At 39.2% G+C, this 17,038-nt stretch overlaps 2 protein-coding genes across 5 annotated transcripts in view; one reads left to right on the top strand and one right to left on the bottom strand.

Moving 5' to 3' along the window:
* The first annotated feature begins 15 nt into the window (after nucleotides 1–15).
* LOC134421398 (alpha-aspartyl dipeptidase-like) lies at nucleotides 16–6,998 on the top strand. Its single transcript, XM_063162287.1, has 8 exons — nucleotides 16–155; nucleotides 238–326; nucleotides 1,422–1,496; nucleotides 2,052–2,131; nucleotides 3,462–3,635; nucleotides 5,076–5,135; nucleotides 5,884–5,966; nucleotides 6,484–6,998. The coding sequence occupies exons 1-8, from the start codon at nucleotides 55–57 to the stop codon at nucleotides 6,560–6,562; spliced, it is 741 nt and encodes a 246-aa protein (XP_063018357.1). The 5' UTR covers nucleotides 16–54; the 3' UTR covers nucleotides 6,563–6,998.
* The window catches only part of NBEAL1 (neurobeachin like 1), a 79,330-nt gene continuing 69,278 nt past the window's right edge, over nucleotides 6,987–17,038 (bottom strand). For 3 of the 4 annotated variants that reach the window (XM_063162284.1, XM_063162286.1, XM_063162285.1), the window contains 3 exons: nucleotides 16,869–17,017; nucleotides 16,071–16,206; nucleotides 6,987–13,504 (listed from right to left, as the gene is read on the bottom strand). In XM_063162284.1, coding sequence (XP_063018354.1) covers nucleotides 13,403–13,504; nucleotides 16,071–16,206; nucleotides 16,869–17,017 — 387 coding nt within the window. In that variant the 3' untranslated portion in view covers nucleotides 6,987–13,402. Of the gene's footprint in view, nucleotides 13,505–13,862; nucleotides 16,207–16,868; nucleotides 17,018–17,038 lie in introns of those variants that run through there. The other variant, XM_063162283.1, reaches the window with a different exon arrangement.

Below are 17,038 nucleotides of genomic sequence, written 5' to 3'. Positions count from 1 at the left end.
GAAGGGGCGGACCGGACTGGGCAGGGAGCAGGGCTCGGCTCGGCTCGGCTCGGCATGGGGAGCCCGCGGCGCCTGCTGCTGATCTCCAACTCCACCCTGCACGGAGGGGGGTACCTGGGCCACTGCCAGCAGCACATCCAGAGCTTCCTAGGGCAGTAAGCGCCGTGCGGGGCTGCGGGAGCGCTCGGCCCCCGCCTCCGCCGCGCCCACCGCTCTCTCCCCTCTCTGCTCTCCCAGGAACGTGAGGCGGGTGCTGTTCATCCCCTACGCCCTGCACGACCGCGACGCCTACGCCCGCACGGCCAGGGAGAAGTTTGAAAGCCTGGGTAAGGCCGGCCCGGCAGCGGCGGCCACGCCGGCTGTGCCCGGGGCTGCCGGGCCGGTACCGGGCAGGGGAGCGGGCTGTGGGCACGGAGCGGCCCGAAACAACCGCGGGGCACACGGGCTGGGCTGGGATGGAATGGACTGCTGCGGTACGGGCAGCAAGGGCAGTGAGCAGCAGGAGTCGGCTGCGGACTTCTGCCTGGAAGATGTTTTAGAAGCCTCTTGAAGAAATCTTGCTGCAAACACTTCTGCTCACTCCAGGGAAGATGATTTTATCCCTAACTATTAAGTGGCATCTTTTTATCCTTCTTAATCACATGAGGGAACATTTCTTCCCATATATCTTAAACCTCTGCTCTAGCCATGGTTGTAAGTGAAGGCCATTACTTAAAGCACATCAAGGAGCCGGATAGTTCCATGATGGACAGCAGCTGAACTTTGCTTGGAGCAAAGATCTCTGCAGAGTCTACAGCAACACCTCCACCTAGCATCTATCACTGTTAAGGGTAACTTTGGAGCTGTTAGTGTAGTAATAATCAGAACTCACTTGCCTGGGCAGCACACTTTGCTCCCTGACTTGCAGGAAGATTGCTGCTATCAAATGCCTATGTTCTTCTGTCTCTCTTGACACTTCCTGTACTCAGTGAACGTGAACCCCAGCAAGGCAAATCTATCAAAGTCAGACATTTGAACAGAAACATTACTGAGATCAGGTATTTGCACAAGAAGTGCTAGAACCAACACATCCTGTCAGATTTCAGCATAGCCAAGCTGAGAACTAACAGCTTTTTCCTCATTTTCTAGTTATCTGGTAATCCTCAGGAGGATACTGTGCCTCAGCCTGCACCTGCTGAGTGAAATGTTCTGCTCCTAGAAACTGAGTGCATATCTCCACAAAACAAGTATTTCCTTTTGTACAGCTGTATTAGCCCTGCACTAATATAGGGTATACACTGTTTTACGTTGTAGAGTTCTCTGAAATTTCCCTAGTTGAGATATTTGGCTCAGGGTTGGAGGAGGTGGGCAGGGAGGGATTGAACATATCCCATTCTTCCACCAAACTTTCATATTAAAAGGTAAAAACTTCTTCATTTAAGGTTATGGGCTGGACAGCATTCATGAATCTTGTGATCCAGTGGAAGCTGTAAGGAAATCTGAAGCAATATTTATTGGTAAGTTTTACTTCTCAGTCCCCAGTGAAGGTTTATATTGGGCGCCGGATTAGTCCTGCTCAGAGGTGGCACTGAAGACCAACAATTAAGCAGTTAGGCCTAGTAATTAGAAACTACAGAAGACAGTAATTGGGAGCCCTAAGACTCTAAATTTAGTGGTGGGCTGGGAAGTAGATTTATTAATGGAACTTCATCTCCAGTAAATTTCAAATTATTATTTTGAACAGTACTTCAGTGTAAAAACATGATCCTAACAGCTGTGTTATCACTTTAGCAAGCCCAAGAAGTTCTAGTCCTAATAGCATGGTCCTGGGTATTGGAAGAGAGGTCACTGTCAGACAGTGGCAGGATGTCATCTTACAAGGATGACTCAGGGCATGCCCATGGCCTGCCCAGTGACCATTCCTCTGAAGCTTCTGTTTTTACTACTTCTCAAAGCAGGATACTGCCCCTGAATAGAGCATAGAATTTGTAGTGTCTGCTGAGTTTAATTGAAGGCTTCAATTAAAACTGATGGTGAAAGCATGCTAAATAAGCTGAACTTTGTTTCTGCAGGAGGTGGGAACACATTCCGTCTCCTGAAAGCTCTTTATGACAACTGTCTGATACATGAGATCAGGAAAAGAGTTCTTGAGGTAAAACTACAGATTCTGGCCAAGTCTGAATGGTTGGATCTCATGCATGAGCTTTTGTTCAGACAAGTCCAAGCTGATTCTGCATTTTTGTCTCTAATACACTTCAGATGTCGAGCCATCTCAAACAACCTGGTGAACTGAAAACCATGGCCAAATAAGGCTGTCACTGAGTCATTGAAAAGACTTAAGGTGTCAGCAGTCTGTCTTCCTAGAGTAGTTTTCTAGAAGCTGGATTGCAAGACCTTGGGATGTACAATGCTACATAGAACCCTAGAAGCAAACCACTCAAAATGCCAGTCAAAAGACCAGTGCAGGATTTAATCTGTGTCCAGAAACCCTGTTTTTCAGCTTGAGATGTCCACTTCATATCTTGTTGATACAGATGTGTTCATGTTGCACTTGTCTGCTGATAAACTGGTGATAAAGGTGGATCCATGTGTGCCTTTTAGACAGTGTCCTGTTGATGTTGAAAATTACGTAATTCTTGTATCTCCTTGGATCTGAGAGGTGTGAGTGCCATTGAGCCCCTCTGGTCAGCAGCACCAGTCCAGCTGGTGAATCTCATAAGGCACAGCAAAGATACACCGTCTCTGGAGGAGAACAGAAGCAAGGTGTTCCCTAGCAATGTGGAACTGCAAATGACTTTATGCAGATTTATACAAGCCACAGTAAGGCCAGCTGCCAAGAATAAAGGTTAGCTAGGCTTATCTTAATATATAGAAATTCATCATCTGTTGTGGGAATGAAAGCCAGAAAATGTCCAAATGCCAGTTAAGTTTGGATAACTACTTGGTTATATTACCACCAGTTGTCTCAAGACAGCTCTATTTTTACAAATTGCTCAGGATTACCTGTACACTTGCATATTTGTGTGGCATTCTTCTATGTACAGCATAGTACTCATAGCTAAACAGTCATGGTTCTGGTAAGCTGATGCTGGGACAACAATGCACTGAGCTTCTGATGGCCTGCTCTCTCCAGAAGCTAGTTAAAAGCCAGTTCAGATACTTCCTTTAACTGCAATAGAGGCAAAACTCTCCTCTTAATAGCAAAGTTCACCATGCACTGACAGCCTGGTAAATTCTGTCTTGGGGGGTCACAGAGCTGTGAGTACAAGGCAGGCAGCAGTTAGTTCTCTGACACAGAGAAGCTACTGCCCACCTCAGAATCTGAATTCTTGTTCTGCTTTTCACCTGTAAAGTTACCAATGAGAGGAGCTGGAAGCACTAAGTCTGATCTGACTGATGGGTTTCTGAGATTGATAGAAGGTGGTATAAAATTGAGTTCCTAGTTGTGGTGCTGCAGACTGATCATTGCTTTTGTCTTTCAGGATGGGATTCCTTACATGGGATCCAGCGCAGGAACCAACGTTGCCACTGTCAGCATCAATACCACCAATGACATGCCAATTGTTTATCCACCTTCCCTGCAGGCTCTAGGATTAGTTCCTTTTAATATTAACCCTCACTACCTGGACCCAGACATTAAAAGAACTCACATGGGTGTAAGTAAAGCACACCAGAACTAAGACAGTCACTAGGGTGTGGAGGAGTAAAAATAGTGTGCATTTCTGAGGCCTTACAAAGCTATAGAATGTCAAACAGCTGCTCCCTAGAGAAACTGGAAATGCCAATGAGGCAGTAACACTTCACTTCCTCTAAAACTTAACTTTGCTTGGGAAGAGGAGTTGGCAGGAGTATTACTGAACGAAGTGTTTTTCACAAACAGAAGCTCTGCAATGTCTGAAATACTGTTGAAATGCTGGTTATCTGGCATGGAATGGGGGAATTAAAAAAGAAAAGATAAACCTGAAGTGTTAAGATGCAAAGCACTGGTTCTGGAAAGTTCTGTCTTACCTGCTGCTTGGGAAGCCCTAACTTAAACATACATTAAGAGGCTTAAATATCTAAAGGTCTGAAGAAACAATCAGAACAGAGATGTTGAGATTCAAGCAGTTGTGTAAGAAAATACCTGGGCACTGGTGTCCTTGCAGGGAGCACAGCCTGTAATGTCCAGTACAGAGCAAGCACATGCACCAGTACAACTGAAAGAAAAACACTTCAGCCATCAAGCACAAAGACAGATTTCCATACAGTTGGGAGGACTCCTTCTTGAAATAGCACATCAGCTAATTCCTCAGGGAACAATCTGTGTGGTGCATCTTTTAACCTAAACACTTTCCTCCTTGTAATCAAAATTCATGGTTAGAGGAAGTATTAAGAGTTAGGGAACAATAAAGATGGTGGATGCTTCTAGATGGGTGAAGAGATGGGTGTGCTTCTAGAATTTAGATGAAGTTGCAGGTATTCATTTAATCAGCTTGTCACTAGATTAGCAGGCAGTCTTTTCCCTATAAATAACTTCTGTTTTTTCTCTCAGAGGAGGCTGGAAGCCCTGTGCTGTACCAAGTCCCTGCTGTGTTCCTATGTTTTTATTTCTTTACTGTTGCTCAGTTTAGCAGCAAACCTCAGGAAACATGACAGAACTGTTCACAGAAGGAAATTCTTCAGTGTAATACCTACTTGAAGACAAACAAGCAAATACTTAATCACTGAAAATCCATTAATCACTACTCTCTTTTACAAAGGTTGCACCTCAGGCATTTGCTTCTACCACTTTCCTGGTAATATTAGTACTATCTCTGCACACAGAGATAGTACTAATTAAAAAAACCCCATGGATTAATTGAGTGGAATTAAGTTTTGAGGTTTTTCAGTGTTGGGATTGTGTGAGTTCTGTTTGATCAACCTGCAGTAAATTGTTGCTAGTGATAAAGGGTAAAACACACATCTGTTAAACAGAGTCAATCCTGCCATCCCGTTCTGCTTGAGGGGAAGTGCCTGCTTTGTTTATCGTTATGAAATTATTTGATGTCATGTTGCCTGGATAGCTCCAAGTCCTTACCTTATGGCTTGGGAAGCTAAATCTGTGCTCACTATTGCAGGAGACAAGAGAGGAAAGAATCTGCCAGTACCACGAAGAACCAAACACCCCTCCAGTTCTGGTGAGTAGTAGTTCTCCATCAGGAAGCTGGAGCATGATAAACATTTTAAATGCATTCATGCTAGCTCTCAGTGTGGGTTCTTTGCCTGTCAAGCCTTACAATTCCATGGATTGGAATGCTAATTGTATTCTTGCTAAGAGCTTGAGCCTTGGATATTGCTCATTGTAGAAAATGGATTGGGGCCAATGAAATGCATACTCCTGTTAGTGTTGCTCAACACTATTTTAGGCAGCAGTCACTGGCCACCAAATATTGGGTGTTGGGGGTGGTGTGCATGCAGATGGTACAAAACTCCCCCTTAATCTTTTTGCAGATACTCTTAACTTTAATCTCTAATAGTTTCTGAATTTGCACATTCAGTAGTGTATACATAATTTCATTATGTCTGTCTGGGGAATTGGGACCTCTGTGTTTCCTGTCCCTGTGTTTGATCTTGTACTATAAATTTTGTGCACTAACAAACCCACTGGCTGTTGCTCAACCCAAACTGGACCTAAGAATAACTATGGGAAAAACCAGTTTCCTCTCCTCCTTAATGATTTCTCCTTTAAGAGTGAAAACTGAAATAAACAAGAAAATCAACTTCTAAAACAAGATAACTCACCTATTTTTGACTTTACCTCTTTGTTAGGTAAGTGAGAAGGTTTAGTCTGTAGTCATGGTGCCACTGAGACTGGCCTGCTTGTGACAAGCATTCTACCCTTTCACATAGCTTGAAAATAAGTTTAAATGTTTCCACCTCCACCAGGGCTTGCGGGAAGGGACGATGCTGTTAGTGGAAGGAGATAACGCCACGCTGCAAGGACTGACAGGAGCACGTCTGTTTTTGAGGTAAATGCATCACTTGAATTGATATCCTCCTTCAGACAGAAAGGAAGAGAGGTTTCTGTTAAACTCCTGGCACATGGTGCCTGTCCCCCCACCAGAAGTTACTTAATCCCTTGGTTCCATTTATCTTTGGAGAATATGTGAGTATTGTTTAATGTTCCAGAGGAGCCAGCAGTATGACAGCACTGCAAAGGATGTCTGACTAACCCAGTGTGTGCTCTAGCACTGCATCCATTGCTGCTTATGTTTCCAAATTCTAATCAAGAGCCCCAATAGTCAGCTCCTTTATTGAAAGCCAGGGAAATGCCAATTTTGCCCTAATGCACTGAACTCCAGAACAAGGGAATCCATATCTAGAATTACATGGACTTTATTGAGAAATCTAAAATGCATGTGACATGATGGAATCAAAACTCTGCTTGTTCAGAATAAGGGTGCCTTGATCTATCCCTAGTAACAGATGGAGCAGAGTAGTCCCACCTCCCATTAAAGCTCACAGCATGGTTTCTCTTGTTTGCAGGGGTAAGAAACCAACTGAACATGAGCCTGGAACAGATTTCAGTTTCCTCCTGACTGACAGCAATCCCCTGAATCCATAGCCTTCCATATTCTGCAGCAAAAGTTACTATATAGGGAAGACAATGAGGAAAAAGGAAAGATATGCTTGTTGTCCCATAGTAGGTGGGGTACTTCAGCTTTATAAATAAAAGATCAATATGCATTAGTGGACTCTTTTCCTCACCCTAATGCATGCCTTAGACACCTCCTTCCCAGCAAAAAGACACTTTTTGTTGCAATTCTTGGAGAATGATAGCTGATGAAAGCTTGAAGGGGCCTATACATTCACATGTCCACTTTGATTCCTTCCCCACCAAAATAAAAAAAAGTTGCCTTAACACAATTAAGACAGGACACTGTGTCAGCTCTTCCCGCTGCCTACTTTTACCTGCTACACAAAAGAATTGTTCATTCAGTGTACTCCCACACTTAGTTTAATTTTTGTGCTATTAATAAAGGGAGAAGTTATGCATTCAATTACTTTTATTTGCTTCAGACTCATGTTAAATATATACAATGCTAATTATGTACAAAAGTGTGCATGTTAAAAATTTTCAGGTTACAAACTTGCAAATCCTAGAAAAGTGCAAAATTTTAAAACATCTTCCACCATGCTGTACAGGAAAAAAACCCATCATTAGCCAATATACACACTCTTAAAACATATCGATCAAACCAAAGTAAGACATACAGTATACTCTTAAAGCACCCAGAGGGAAAAAGATATTGCACAGAAGACAGACAGCAAGTTCATTACAGTGCCTGAAGGCTCATTTCTGAAAGTAGCTATTTCCAACACTCCTCAGACCTAACATTTAACTCTTTGAAAAGGCATTTTTTGGCATTTAAAGATCCATCTGTAATCACGTAATTGCACAATCTGTAAGAATTATCAGAAGATATGGTTAACTTTGCTGTAAGGCCTTTGCTTCCACCCCCTGATTAGCTTCAGTAAAAAGTCATCAGAAAACTGAGTAGCATCACAGCTTCCATCAAAACACTGACCAAAGGGAGGTAAGTCTCACATGCAGCATTTCCCTTGTCCTAAGTAGCTCCTGCAGAATCAGAATACATATTCCAAGTTTTTCTTTAATTCTTTTTTTCCTCTCATGGCTTTCTTTAAGAAACAACTCACTGCCGCATATGACTAAAGTAGTACTATCAGGTGCAAGACTTGAGTTTATTTTAAAGCTATTTCAAGGCAAAAAGTATGGCTCCCTCGAGAGGAAAATACTGACTAGACAGGAAGCTAAATAAACAAGTGACCTCCAAGTTCAGTTAGATCTATGATATATATGGCTGGATGTTTTATATTCTAATCTCAAAACCCCTTAGCAGCTTTAAACCATAACCTATACTGACAATCATGCTTCTGGGACAGAAGATGTCTGATGAAATTATGTCTTTGCTGAGTATAAGTATAGACCTGAACTCTGGAAATACCTGCCAAATTTCTCAAGTCCACTAGACAAAACTAGGAAGAACACACACTGAAGGAACTCTTTTGAAAACAAGTGAAACACCTTATTTTATTTGGGCCACATAGGTAAATGATAACTAAAAGAAAGACACAGTATTCTTCCACAGATGCACAATAAAAAGGTGAGTTAAAACTGAACAAAGGCTACCTTGGACTAAACACTGCAAGCAGTTCCTCACTTATGGGGTGTTCAAGACTGCAGTAAGGTGAATGGCACTCAACTGAAATGCAGAGCATGCTATGGTGTCACTCAGGCATTTTTACATTCAGGCATCTGATATCCATAACACTGAAGAAGGGAACAATAGCATTTTACCAATTTTAAATATATTTTTTTGATGCAGTAGCTTTCTAGAAAACTTGCTTCCTTCAAAAGTATGTGCTTACAAGGGCAATTTAGTAATAAGACTGGCTCCTTGGAATGAAAGACATCTTCCAAACACTTCAGTTGACTATAACACTGGCATACAATGAACCCATGTGTATATGATACCATGGAAACTTACTCTCCCCAAAGGGAGACTACCAACAAGTGTCATGTTTGCAGCCAAAACCAACACAGCTTTTAAGCTAGAAAGCATAAAAAGACCTAGAAAGCACTGAAGCACATGCTTGAATTTCCATTCAAATAAGTACAAGCCTATGTAGTGCTTTCACATAACAGTATTGATTACATCAGGCCCTAGGCTCACTTTACAGTATTCATTTAATGGGCATGTGTTTTTTTTTTAAGTCTTTAAAAGGGAAAAAATATTCCCAGCACCTCAGCTCAGCATTTAACATAGTCAGCAAAGTGCCTTTAGCAGTGGAAGACAGGAATGTTTCAGGTGACAGCACAGAGCATGTGTCTACAGAGACTCTCAATATAGGGGCAAAAGGAAGTAGACATCTCTAGCTCTAAAGCTCCCTACCACTCTATAATCTGTATATAGATACACATTTTCAACTAATTACACATACACAGCAAAAGCCCTGTGCAGCATTTAGTTCCTTACCTTTTCTAATGATTTTGTTCATTAAGATTGGGAAAGGTTTGCAAAGGAAACAGGGAGGAGGAAGACATGATTTAGGGAAGTGAGGTATACAGCTCCCATTGACTAAAGCAGGAGTTACCAAATCTGTGCATTACAAAAATAAATTTATCATTCTTGCAAGACTATGTTAAAGAATTTTTCCAGTGCAGAAACTTGGTTCTTTGCACTCAATTAAAGGACAAAGAAATACATCTTTCAATACAAAGAAAAACAACTTTGGGGATCCTTGTAAGACAGCCAATTATTTGGCCATTTAAAGCCTGTGAAGACTGATAAACCTGTTTTGTGATAATATGCATCATCTAAGGTATGCCAGAGGGGAAAGAGTTTCTTTATATCAATGTTGCAGACTAGCAAAGCAATTGTAATATGGATGTGGATGAGTTTGCTTTTTTTTTGGAGGGGAAGTTGTGGGGGTTGGGGGTAGTTTTGTTGGTTTAGTTTTTTCCTTTTTTTACTCCTTCTAATATGAAACAATTATTTTTCTAAGAAAATCTAATTTCCACAATGTGTCTTTACCACCAGGACAAATGCAGTTACTTTAGGACCGGGATTATGATGTGCTGGTAAAGGTACATGGATGATAAAAGATGTGGTTTCTAGATATCCTAGGAGTGAGTAATGGATAATACATCGGTTACAGAAAAATCTGCCTCACTCAGATGCTAACTTGAAGAGCATTTCACTTTCTGTAAGCTTGTATAGTTCAAACCCTGCAAAGGCTAGATGAGATTCTTCACTACAGCTAAAAAGACAACTAAAAATACTATCAAGAATTTTAAGTAAATTGATTTAGAGAAATTTAACAAACATTTGACTTGAAATAAAGGAGAAATGTCTTCTAAATATCCTTTGGTACGCAAGTTCAAAACTGTGATACAAAGAAGTTAATACTGCTAACTACTTAATCTCATTTATATACAGGTATGAAAAGTAGGTCAGTTTTCAGTTTCTTTTAGATATATATATTTACACTCCTACTTACTCATCTTCAAAGGTAAGCATATGTTACACTTTGATAAATATTATTAGAGTTATTCCAGAAATTAAACATATTAAGATATCACAAAGAAGATCTTGACAAATGTAGTGCTATGAAATAAATGTCACTTAAGACTTGTTTCTTCTAAATTCCTCATTGGAATACTATAATCTCAAAACTTTGCTTTTTACACTTAAACAAACCTTTGAACAAAACCAAAGGAGAATCTTATTTCACCAATACTACCTGAAAAAAAAAAATGGGATCCTAAGCTTTATTGACTTGAGGAAATAAAAGAATTATGAAAGTCAGTTCACCAATTCACAGTGCACTGCATAACAGGCTGCAATTCAACTGACTAAACAGCTGATCAGAAGAATTATTTTCTATTTTTAAACATTATTTTTTACTTTTTATGCAAATAAGTTAAACCTAAAAGAATGAAAGTGTCTAATGCTAATGCTCACACTTACGACTCATCTTTTATATAAAGCTGGTTTTAAACGAAGGCAAAGTGCAGACTTTCACAGCCATGCAGGTCTTTCCAGATGGCCTCTGGCAAGGATGCCAAGCTGTGACGGTGTACACCTCCCACCCCCAAGGAGCATCTCAGATCCAAAGGCCATAGATGTTGCCATTCTACCTGGGGCATAAAGTAGCAGCTAAGAGCTCACCTGCCCCATTCTGCTGCTGCTGCTTTGTACTGAGCACAGACCAGCCTTGAGTTTCAGAGCCCAAGAACTGTCCACATTTAAACTTGGCCCAGGTATTTGTGATGATCACCCAGTGCTTGTGATGCACTGAAATTATGGTATCCAAATGTCAAAGGTCTTAATCATAAATTATTTCAATTATTGCAACATTATATTTTACTTAAACTGACACACTATTTTCATTATTCTTTAATATTGAAAAATGTTAAGTCAGCTGTTGTATAAATGTACCAAACCCACAACAGGATGTTTTAAAATGCTTATACAAACCCTTCTGTGCAAGTGACAAGAAGAAAACTGTGCTCCCACCAAACACTACATAAGCCCCATCTCCCTTTTTCACTTCATTCTCATAACCTAAAACACTATCATTTCCTGCCACCTTCCCCTCCAAATAAACACTTAGCCTTGTCTATGCATTTAAACACAACATTAATGCACACCTATAAAACCCATCAATTCAAAGCCCCAACTGAGTGTTTCCAACCTCCCAGAAGAGAAAGAGCTCACATTCTGAGCTGAAATACTTTTAAACTACCTACAAAAAGCTCCCCTGAAATCCTTTCTTCATGAAATCATAATGGACAAACATGCTTCACATTCTCATGAACAAACTTAATACTTTCACAGTATCCTTAGTATTCTTACTGGATAGGTAACTGATTAAAAATAGTACATTTCTCTATAGCTTATTTGAAAATATGGGATGTGGGTTAATTTATAATTTTTTTATATATGTGGAGTATGAAAAAACCCACACCACTCTACTTTTGGAAGTTTAATCTTCTCTTGGCAAGTGACTCAGGAAAATAATTCTTATTTTCTCCTAACTTTCCAGACAATCCAGTCTGTCACAGTGATTAGGCAGAATATTGCAACTATGCATAGACCCACTTGTTCACTAATCTGATTTATTATTTCATTTACAAAAGTTAAGAAAATGCAACACAGCTTTCTTTACAAGTACACCAATCAGCCATCAAGAGGGATGGTTTTTTTCCAGTAAAGAAAGTGAGGAGGAGAAATCAGTTTGAATGAGACTAACACAACTTGTAAAGATTATCCTTTAGCTGGGTAAGGAGATATTATTATTTCTATTAAGTCAATAAATATTGTGCTTAAAGTTAATGAAATGGGATTATACATTATTTTCCTCAGGTAGTTCAACAACTCCCCAGCCACAGGGCATATGTGATAACATTTATGAGAGATACAACACACATTCATTTCAATAAATAAATAAAAAATAACAAGAAAAGCGATGGTAGAGGGAAGAAATGGGGACCCAAAAGGGAACATATTAGCTAACAATCACACCTGCCTTGTATCTGTGCTCCCCTCACCCCATGGGATTTTCTTCTTTTAATACATACATGAATATACATATATACATACACACACATATATACACATACACACACCTTCGCACGCTGATCTGGAAATTTGTGTTTTCCCTCAGCACCCAGCTTTTTTAACAGTATAGAGTTTATCATTTCAATCAGTAACATTAAAAATTTTCAGATTGCTAGGAAAATGCACCCTTCTATCATCATGTATTGCTAAACAAAAAAAAAATAAATCAGTAATGGCTTCTCCAAAACATAATAAGCAATTTGATAGAGCACACATAAGGATCTGATATTTTCTTTTACCAGGTCTTAAATGCATTTTGAAAATGGATATATCAACTGGTTTTCCGTGTTTATTTTTACAGAAAAAAAAATATGGCTAACAACTGGTTTTGTGAACACCAAGAAACAAACAGGTGCTATTTTTAATTGAATTGTGCTGCAATGTTGCATAATGATTCTGCAGTGGAAATTTATCTTTTGTTTGCAGAAGTTGCCTTACTAATAAAGCACATTGATATCTGACCAATATAGATAATAAGTCTTCCTGGGTATTTCTGCAAGATGTTAAATATATAATGGGATTTCTTGGTGTATGTCTCAAGTTTACTTAACAATATAAATAATTTTCAGCAGCAATATTTCCTACCTCCTTCAGCTCCTTCACCACCTCCAACTCCTTTGAAGTTATTCATGTCTGTACTTAAAACAATTTCTGATAAAGTAGTGCAACACAGATGTTCCTTGCAGAACAGCCTAAAATTGGAACTACACAAAAGAAGTGAGCAATAGCCATTTACACAAACAAACTGTAATAAAGTTCATTAGCCTAACAAACATACTGAGAAGGTCATAACCATCATCTATTCAATTCTGAATCCAACCATTGCAACTACCAGAGTTTTAATTTACTGGGAAATAACAGTGCTGTCAAAGTAAAGCCAAATATCTTGTTTGTTATCAAGGAGCATCTGGCCCTACTCAGCTTTAAATCAAACGCTACTTATTTTAAATTCAATTAGTAATCTGTTTTGAAGACTTCTGGGGGGATGGTTCAGGGGTTTTTTAGTCCTCCCAAAACACAGTTTTAGCAGCTGTTGAGAGAGGGATTTTGCTGTGAACAAGTCAACACAGTTGAGGACAAATATGCAAGCAGGCTAACTTGCATGAGTACATATGCTTACTACTATACCTCTACCGTAAGTTCTTCATCAAGAATCAAAGGGCTTCAGATTCAAAGCCCTAATTACGTATTTATACATCTAAAGTGACCAAAAGATTAAACATTTTTCTGGAATCCATGAGAGAATGCAGAAGCAGCAATCACTTGGAATCTTGAGTGTTATATTCAGTCTCTCCTGCTGAAATCTGGCTGAGCCGTTTGCTTGATCCCCACAGCTTTCGGGAAAGCTGACCTGAGCGCATCTGTTTGAAAGTAATTCAGAGAAACAAAAGGAGGGGGAAGGGATAAGGTGGATAAATTAAAAAAGAATTCAGACACTGAATCTGGTGAAATGCAGACACTACAATGTACTGCACAAACAAAATATACCAACAAAAATTCTTTGAAAATAAACTAAAAGTTACACTTAGGGATTATTCTTGGGACTGACAAAAAAACAAGACACAAAACACTAACCACAGTCTTCTCTGAATTTGAACAGTTAAAGGAGTATTACCCACTAATGTGTACTTATATGCTTAACCTACTTCAAACAGCTTAGAGTGTTTAGATTGCTATTTTGATAAGAAGAGAAAAGAAGAGGTGAATGCCAAGCAAAAATGAACTAAATGAGAAGAAAGGACATTTTATTTTAGAGATTTCAAACAGAAATTGCCAGAAGTGGAAAAAAATAGCCAAGATGCAGGACAGTGATAGCAGAATAAAGGAAAAAGGGAAAGGTTATCTCCTGGTAGCAAATTTATACAGTCTTCCAAAGATCCTGGGTGAAGTGCTCAGAGGAATGTTTAAAGCAGAAGTAATTCATAGAGAGTATTCCACAGGATAAGATGGATAACAAGCAACCAGAGGCCATATTAAATCCAGCATCTGGTAGGTCTACAATCTGACAACATTTTGTAAGAAACTCTTCATTACCTAAGCACAAGGTTGATGATTGGCCCATAGTGATCAGCCTGGCAGCTGATTATGTTCTGAAAATCCTCACAGTTCAATAACTAAGATCCATGCCTTTACAAGTTTGAGAACAGTTCCTCACAGTTATTACTACAAATGTTACCTGCTTCTGAGCTGTATCAGCAGAGCAGCAGTGTTCTAGAAAAGGCACAGCACTGACCAGGATTAACACTAACAAGTGATAATTGCCCAGACTTCTGTAACATCCAAAACAGCTAAGTAATTGTTAAAAATACAAAAGCATCTCTTATACTCCATATTAGAAACTGTCAGTGCAGAAACACTAAGGGCCAATCTTGACAGCAAGCATCATTTCACTTTTTGCACATTAAAGCAAGTCTGTGCCAAGGATCCAATCCTCTGTCCTAAGGATCAATATCACCACTGAAAGCCAGAACTACAACACTGTCTTTGCATATAGATAAAGTTCCAGGAATTAACACATTCCTTCCAAAATAAGTCATTCAACAAATGAACACCACACATACACACACTTTTTAAATATATTGATTGATGCCATTATAGAAAACTAGAAAATCTGGGACATAATGTTGTTCCTTATATGTTTGTGTTAAAAAAAAAACCATATTTACACAGATATTAAGCTTGCATATCATCTGAACTGTAAACAGAAAATCCTGGGAAAAAAGTCACTGGAAAGCCTCTATAACCATAAAAGGAATCCAGTCTTTGAAACAACACTTTCTGCATAGTTAGAAAAATAGATGTGATTAAAAAATGAAAATAAGAAAACAAAAAGCCTTAAGTCTAATGATACGCACAAATTTCAGCCTACAAAAGATCTTTTCTATGGGATAGGAAGCTTAGAAATGACAGTGGCTTTAAAACTGCTGTTACAACCATATGTTTAACCACATAATAATAATCTCTTTTTCAATTCTACAATAGAAAACTGATAATCAGTGGAAATGTCCCCTCCACATCCAGTGCAAGCAAAATCAGACTACAGTTGTATGAATATTTTTCCAATATTAAACTATGTATATCCTAGCAAGAAAAGTTAAAAATACTGACAAATAAAGTTGCTCTGTTTTCACATTTAGAATATAAAATAGAATTAATACTCACTTTTCCAGCATGTACTTAAGATCATGCAAAAGTGATAATCACATTTTCAAATAAATACATAGCAGCACAACAGAGATTGAGTTATAAAGATAATAAGCAGTTTAAGGTTAACTCAAGTAATTTGAAAGTCATTACAAGAAGTAATTAAAGCAAAAACTATGGTTTTGCACAAGAAAAATTGGGCATATCTATTTGAGAGATGGATGCTCTGTAATTGATATTGCATATGCAGGATCAACAAGTTTCTATTCACCATATGGAGCACAAGCATACTGGGAACCTACAGAAGTGATTCCCTGTGCATTGCCATTAGAGATCTCAACAGATGGAAGTAATACCTTTTTCCCCAATGTCAGTCAATGTGTATTAAAAGATATCTGATAGAAACCATAAAAAAAAATAAAGGAAGTAACTTGCTCTCTTTCATTTCCAAATTTCTTCTGGAAAAAAATTTCATCAAGAAGAAGCTGACAACACTATCCCATTCAGAAAAGGTTAGCTATTATGACTTTGCTTATTCAGATGTGAGTGATTAAGTCTGGAAGTTAGTCCAGCTGAGCTTCCCATCTGCGATCCCTATACACATCTGATTCTTAATCAGAACTTTCAGTAGAGCAGTCTCAAAAGTTATTTGTTTCCCACTGAAAACTGAAACTTGCTCTTAAATTTACCCTGCCAAAGAGGAGACCTCTTGCTCAACTGGAAAGCAGAAATAAGTGAACTTCCCACAGTTCGGTAGAAAAAGTTCTTGATGGTGGGTTTTACCTCTGCTGGCTTGCCAACACCAACGATAATCAACTTGCCGTCCTCCAGGCCAACAAGGATGTGGCTGTACTCTTTGGTGACAGAAATGCAATGGATTGGCAGTCTCATGGCTAAGGGAGAGATGCTCAGACTCAGGCTGGAAGGAACAAAAACCACAGAGAGAAAGTAAATCATGTATTTGCTTGCACATACTGCAAAGAATCACATGCAAGTGAAATTGCTGTCCAAGAGATGCACTACAAAACACAGTTTCTCAAGGATAAAATTTGCAGTTTCAATTATCTAACTGTATCCTAAGAATCTAATTTTATCTCAAAATAGAGCTTCAATAACAAAAACAGATGTGGATAGTTTAAGTCAGTAAGCGAAGACATTTTCACTGAAAAACCATGACATTAGTCCCACAGCTGCCTAAGTGACAAACATCCCTCCCATTCCGTGGAGCAATGGAGGGATGTTTGTTTTATTTAAGTGGAGCTTAAAACTCGGTGTAGAACTATGTGGGGCTTGATCCTGCAAGTGCTGAGCTCCCTGTGACTAATCACAGCAGTTTGCAAACTGACAGCTCCTCCTGTCAGTTCTAGGTGTTTAATTGGAATAAACGTCTGGCAAGAAAGAGATCTGCTACAACCTCTCATTTTATTTTTCTGTACATCTTAGTTCCATCAAAACTTTTTTTTTTTTGGGAACACAGAAAAAGCAACAGCTATCACCTATAGCACCAAGCAAAGTTTATTACACAGCCATTTCTCTCTAAGGCTCCATATTTGTATCTCAGTACAAATGCTGGTACATTACCTGTAGAGATCCCGTATGGAAAGAAATCCCTGCAAGCTGCCCATGACGATATATTCGCCGGTTACACACAGATCAGACACTTCCTCCTTCAGAGTCTCAGAACCCAGATACTTCCCATTGACAGAATAGAGATGTAATGCATTCTTATCCTGAAGAGATCAAAAATAAAT

Source organism: Melospiza melodia, chromosome 8 (genome assembly GCF_035770615.1).
Source record: "Melospiza melodia melodia isolate bMelMel2 chromosome 8, bMelMel2.pri, whole genome shotgun sequence".
In the NCBI taxonomy this organism is placed as follows: domain Eukaryota; kingdom Metazoa; phylum Chordata; class Aves; order Passeriformes; family Passerellidae; genus Melospiza; species Melospiza melodia.
The sequence above is the reverse complement of the archived record's forward strand: the minus strand, read 5'-3'. Positions and strand labels throughout refer to the sequence as shown.

What these genes read in the sequence shown, in the direction of transcription:
- LOC134421398 (XM_063162287.1), top strand. Translation starts at nt 55, where the DNA reads ATGGGGAGCCCGCGGCGCCTGCTGCTGATCTCCAACTCCACCCTGCAC. An exon ending in GGAGAAGTTTGAAAGCCTGG is followed by an intron (nt 327 to 1,421) that starts GTAAGGCCGGCC and finishes TCTTCATTTAAG; the next exon opens with GTTATGGGCTGGACAGCATT. An exon ending in GGAGCACGTCTGTTTTTGAG is followed by an intron (nt 5,967 to 6,483) that starts GTAAATGCATCA and finishes TCTTGTTTGCAG; the next exon opens with GGGTAAGAAACCAACTGAAC.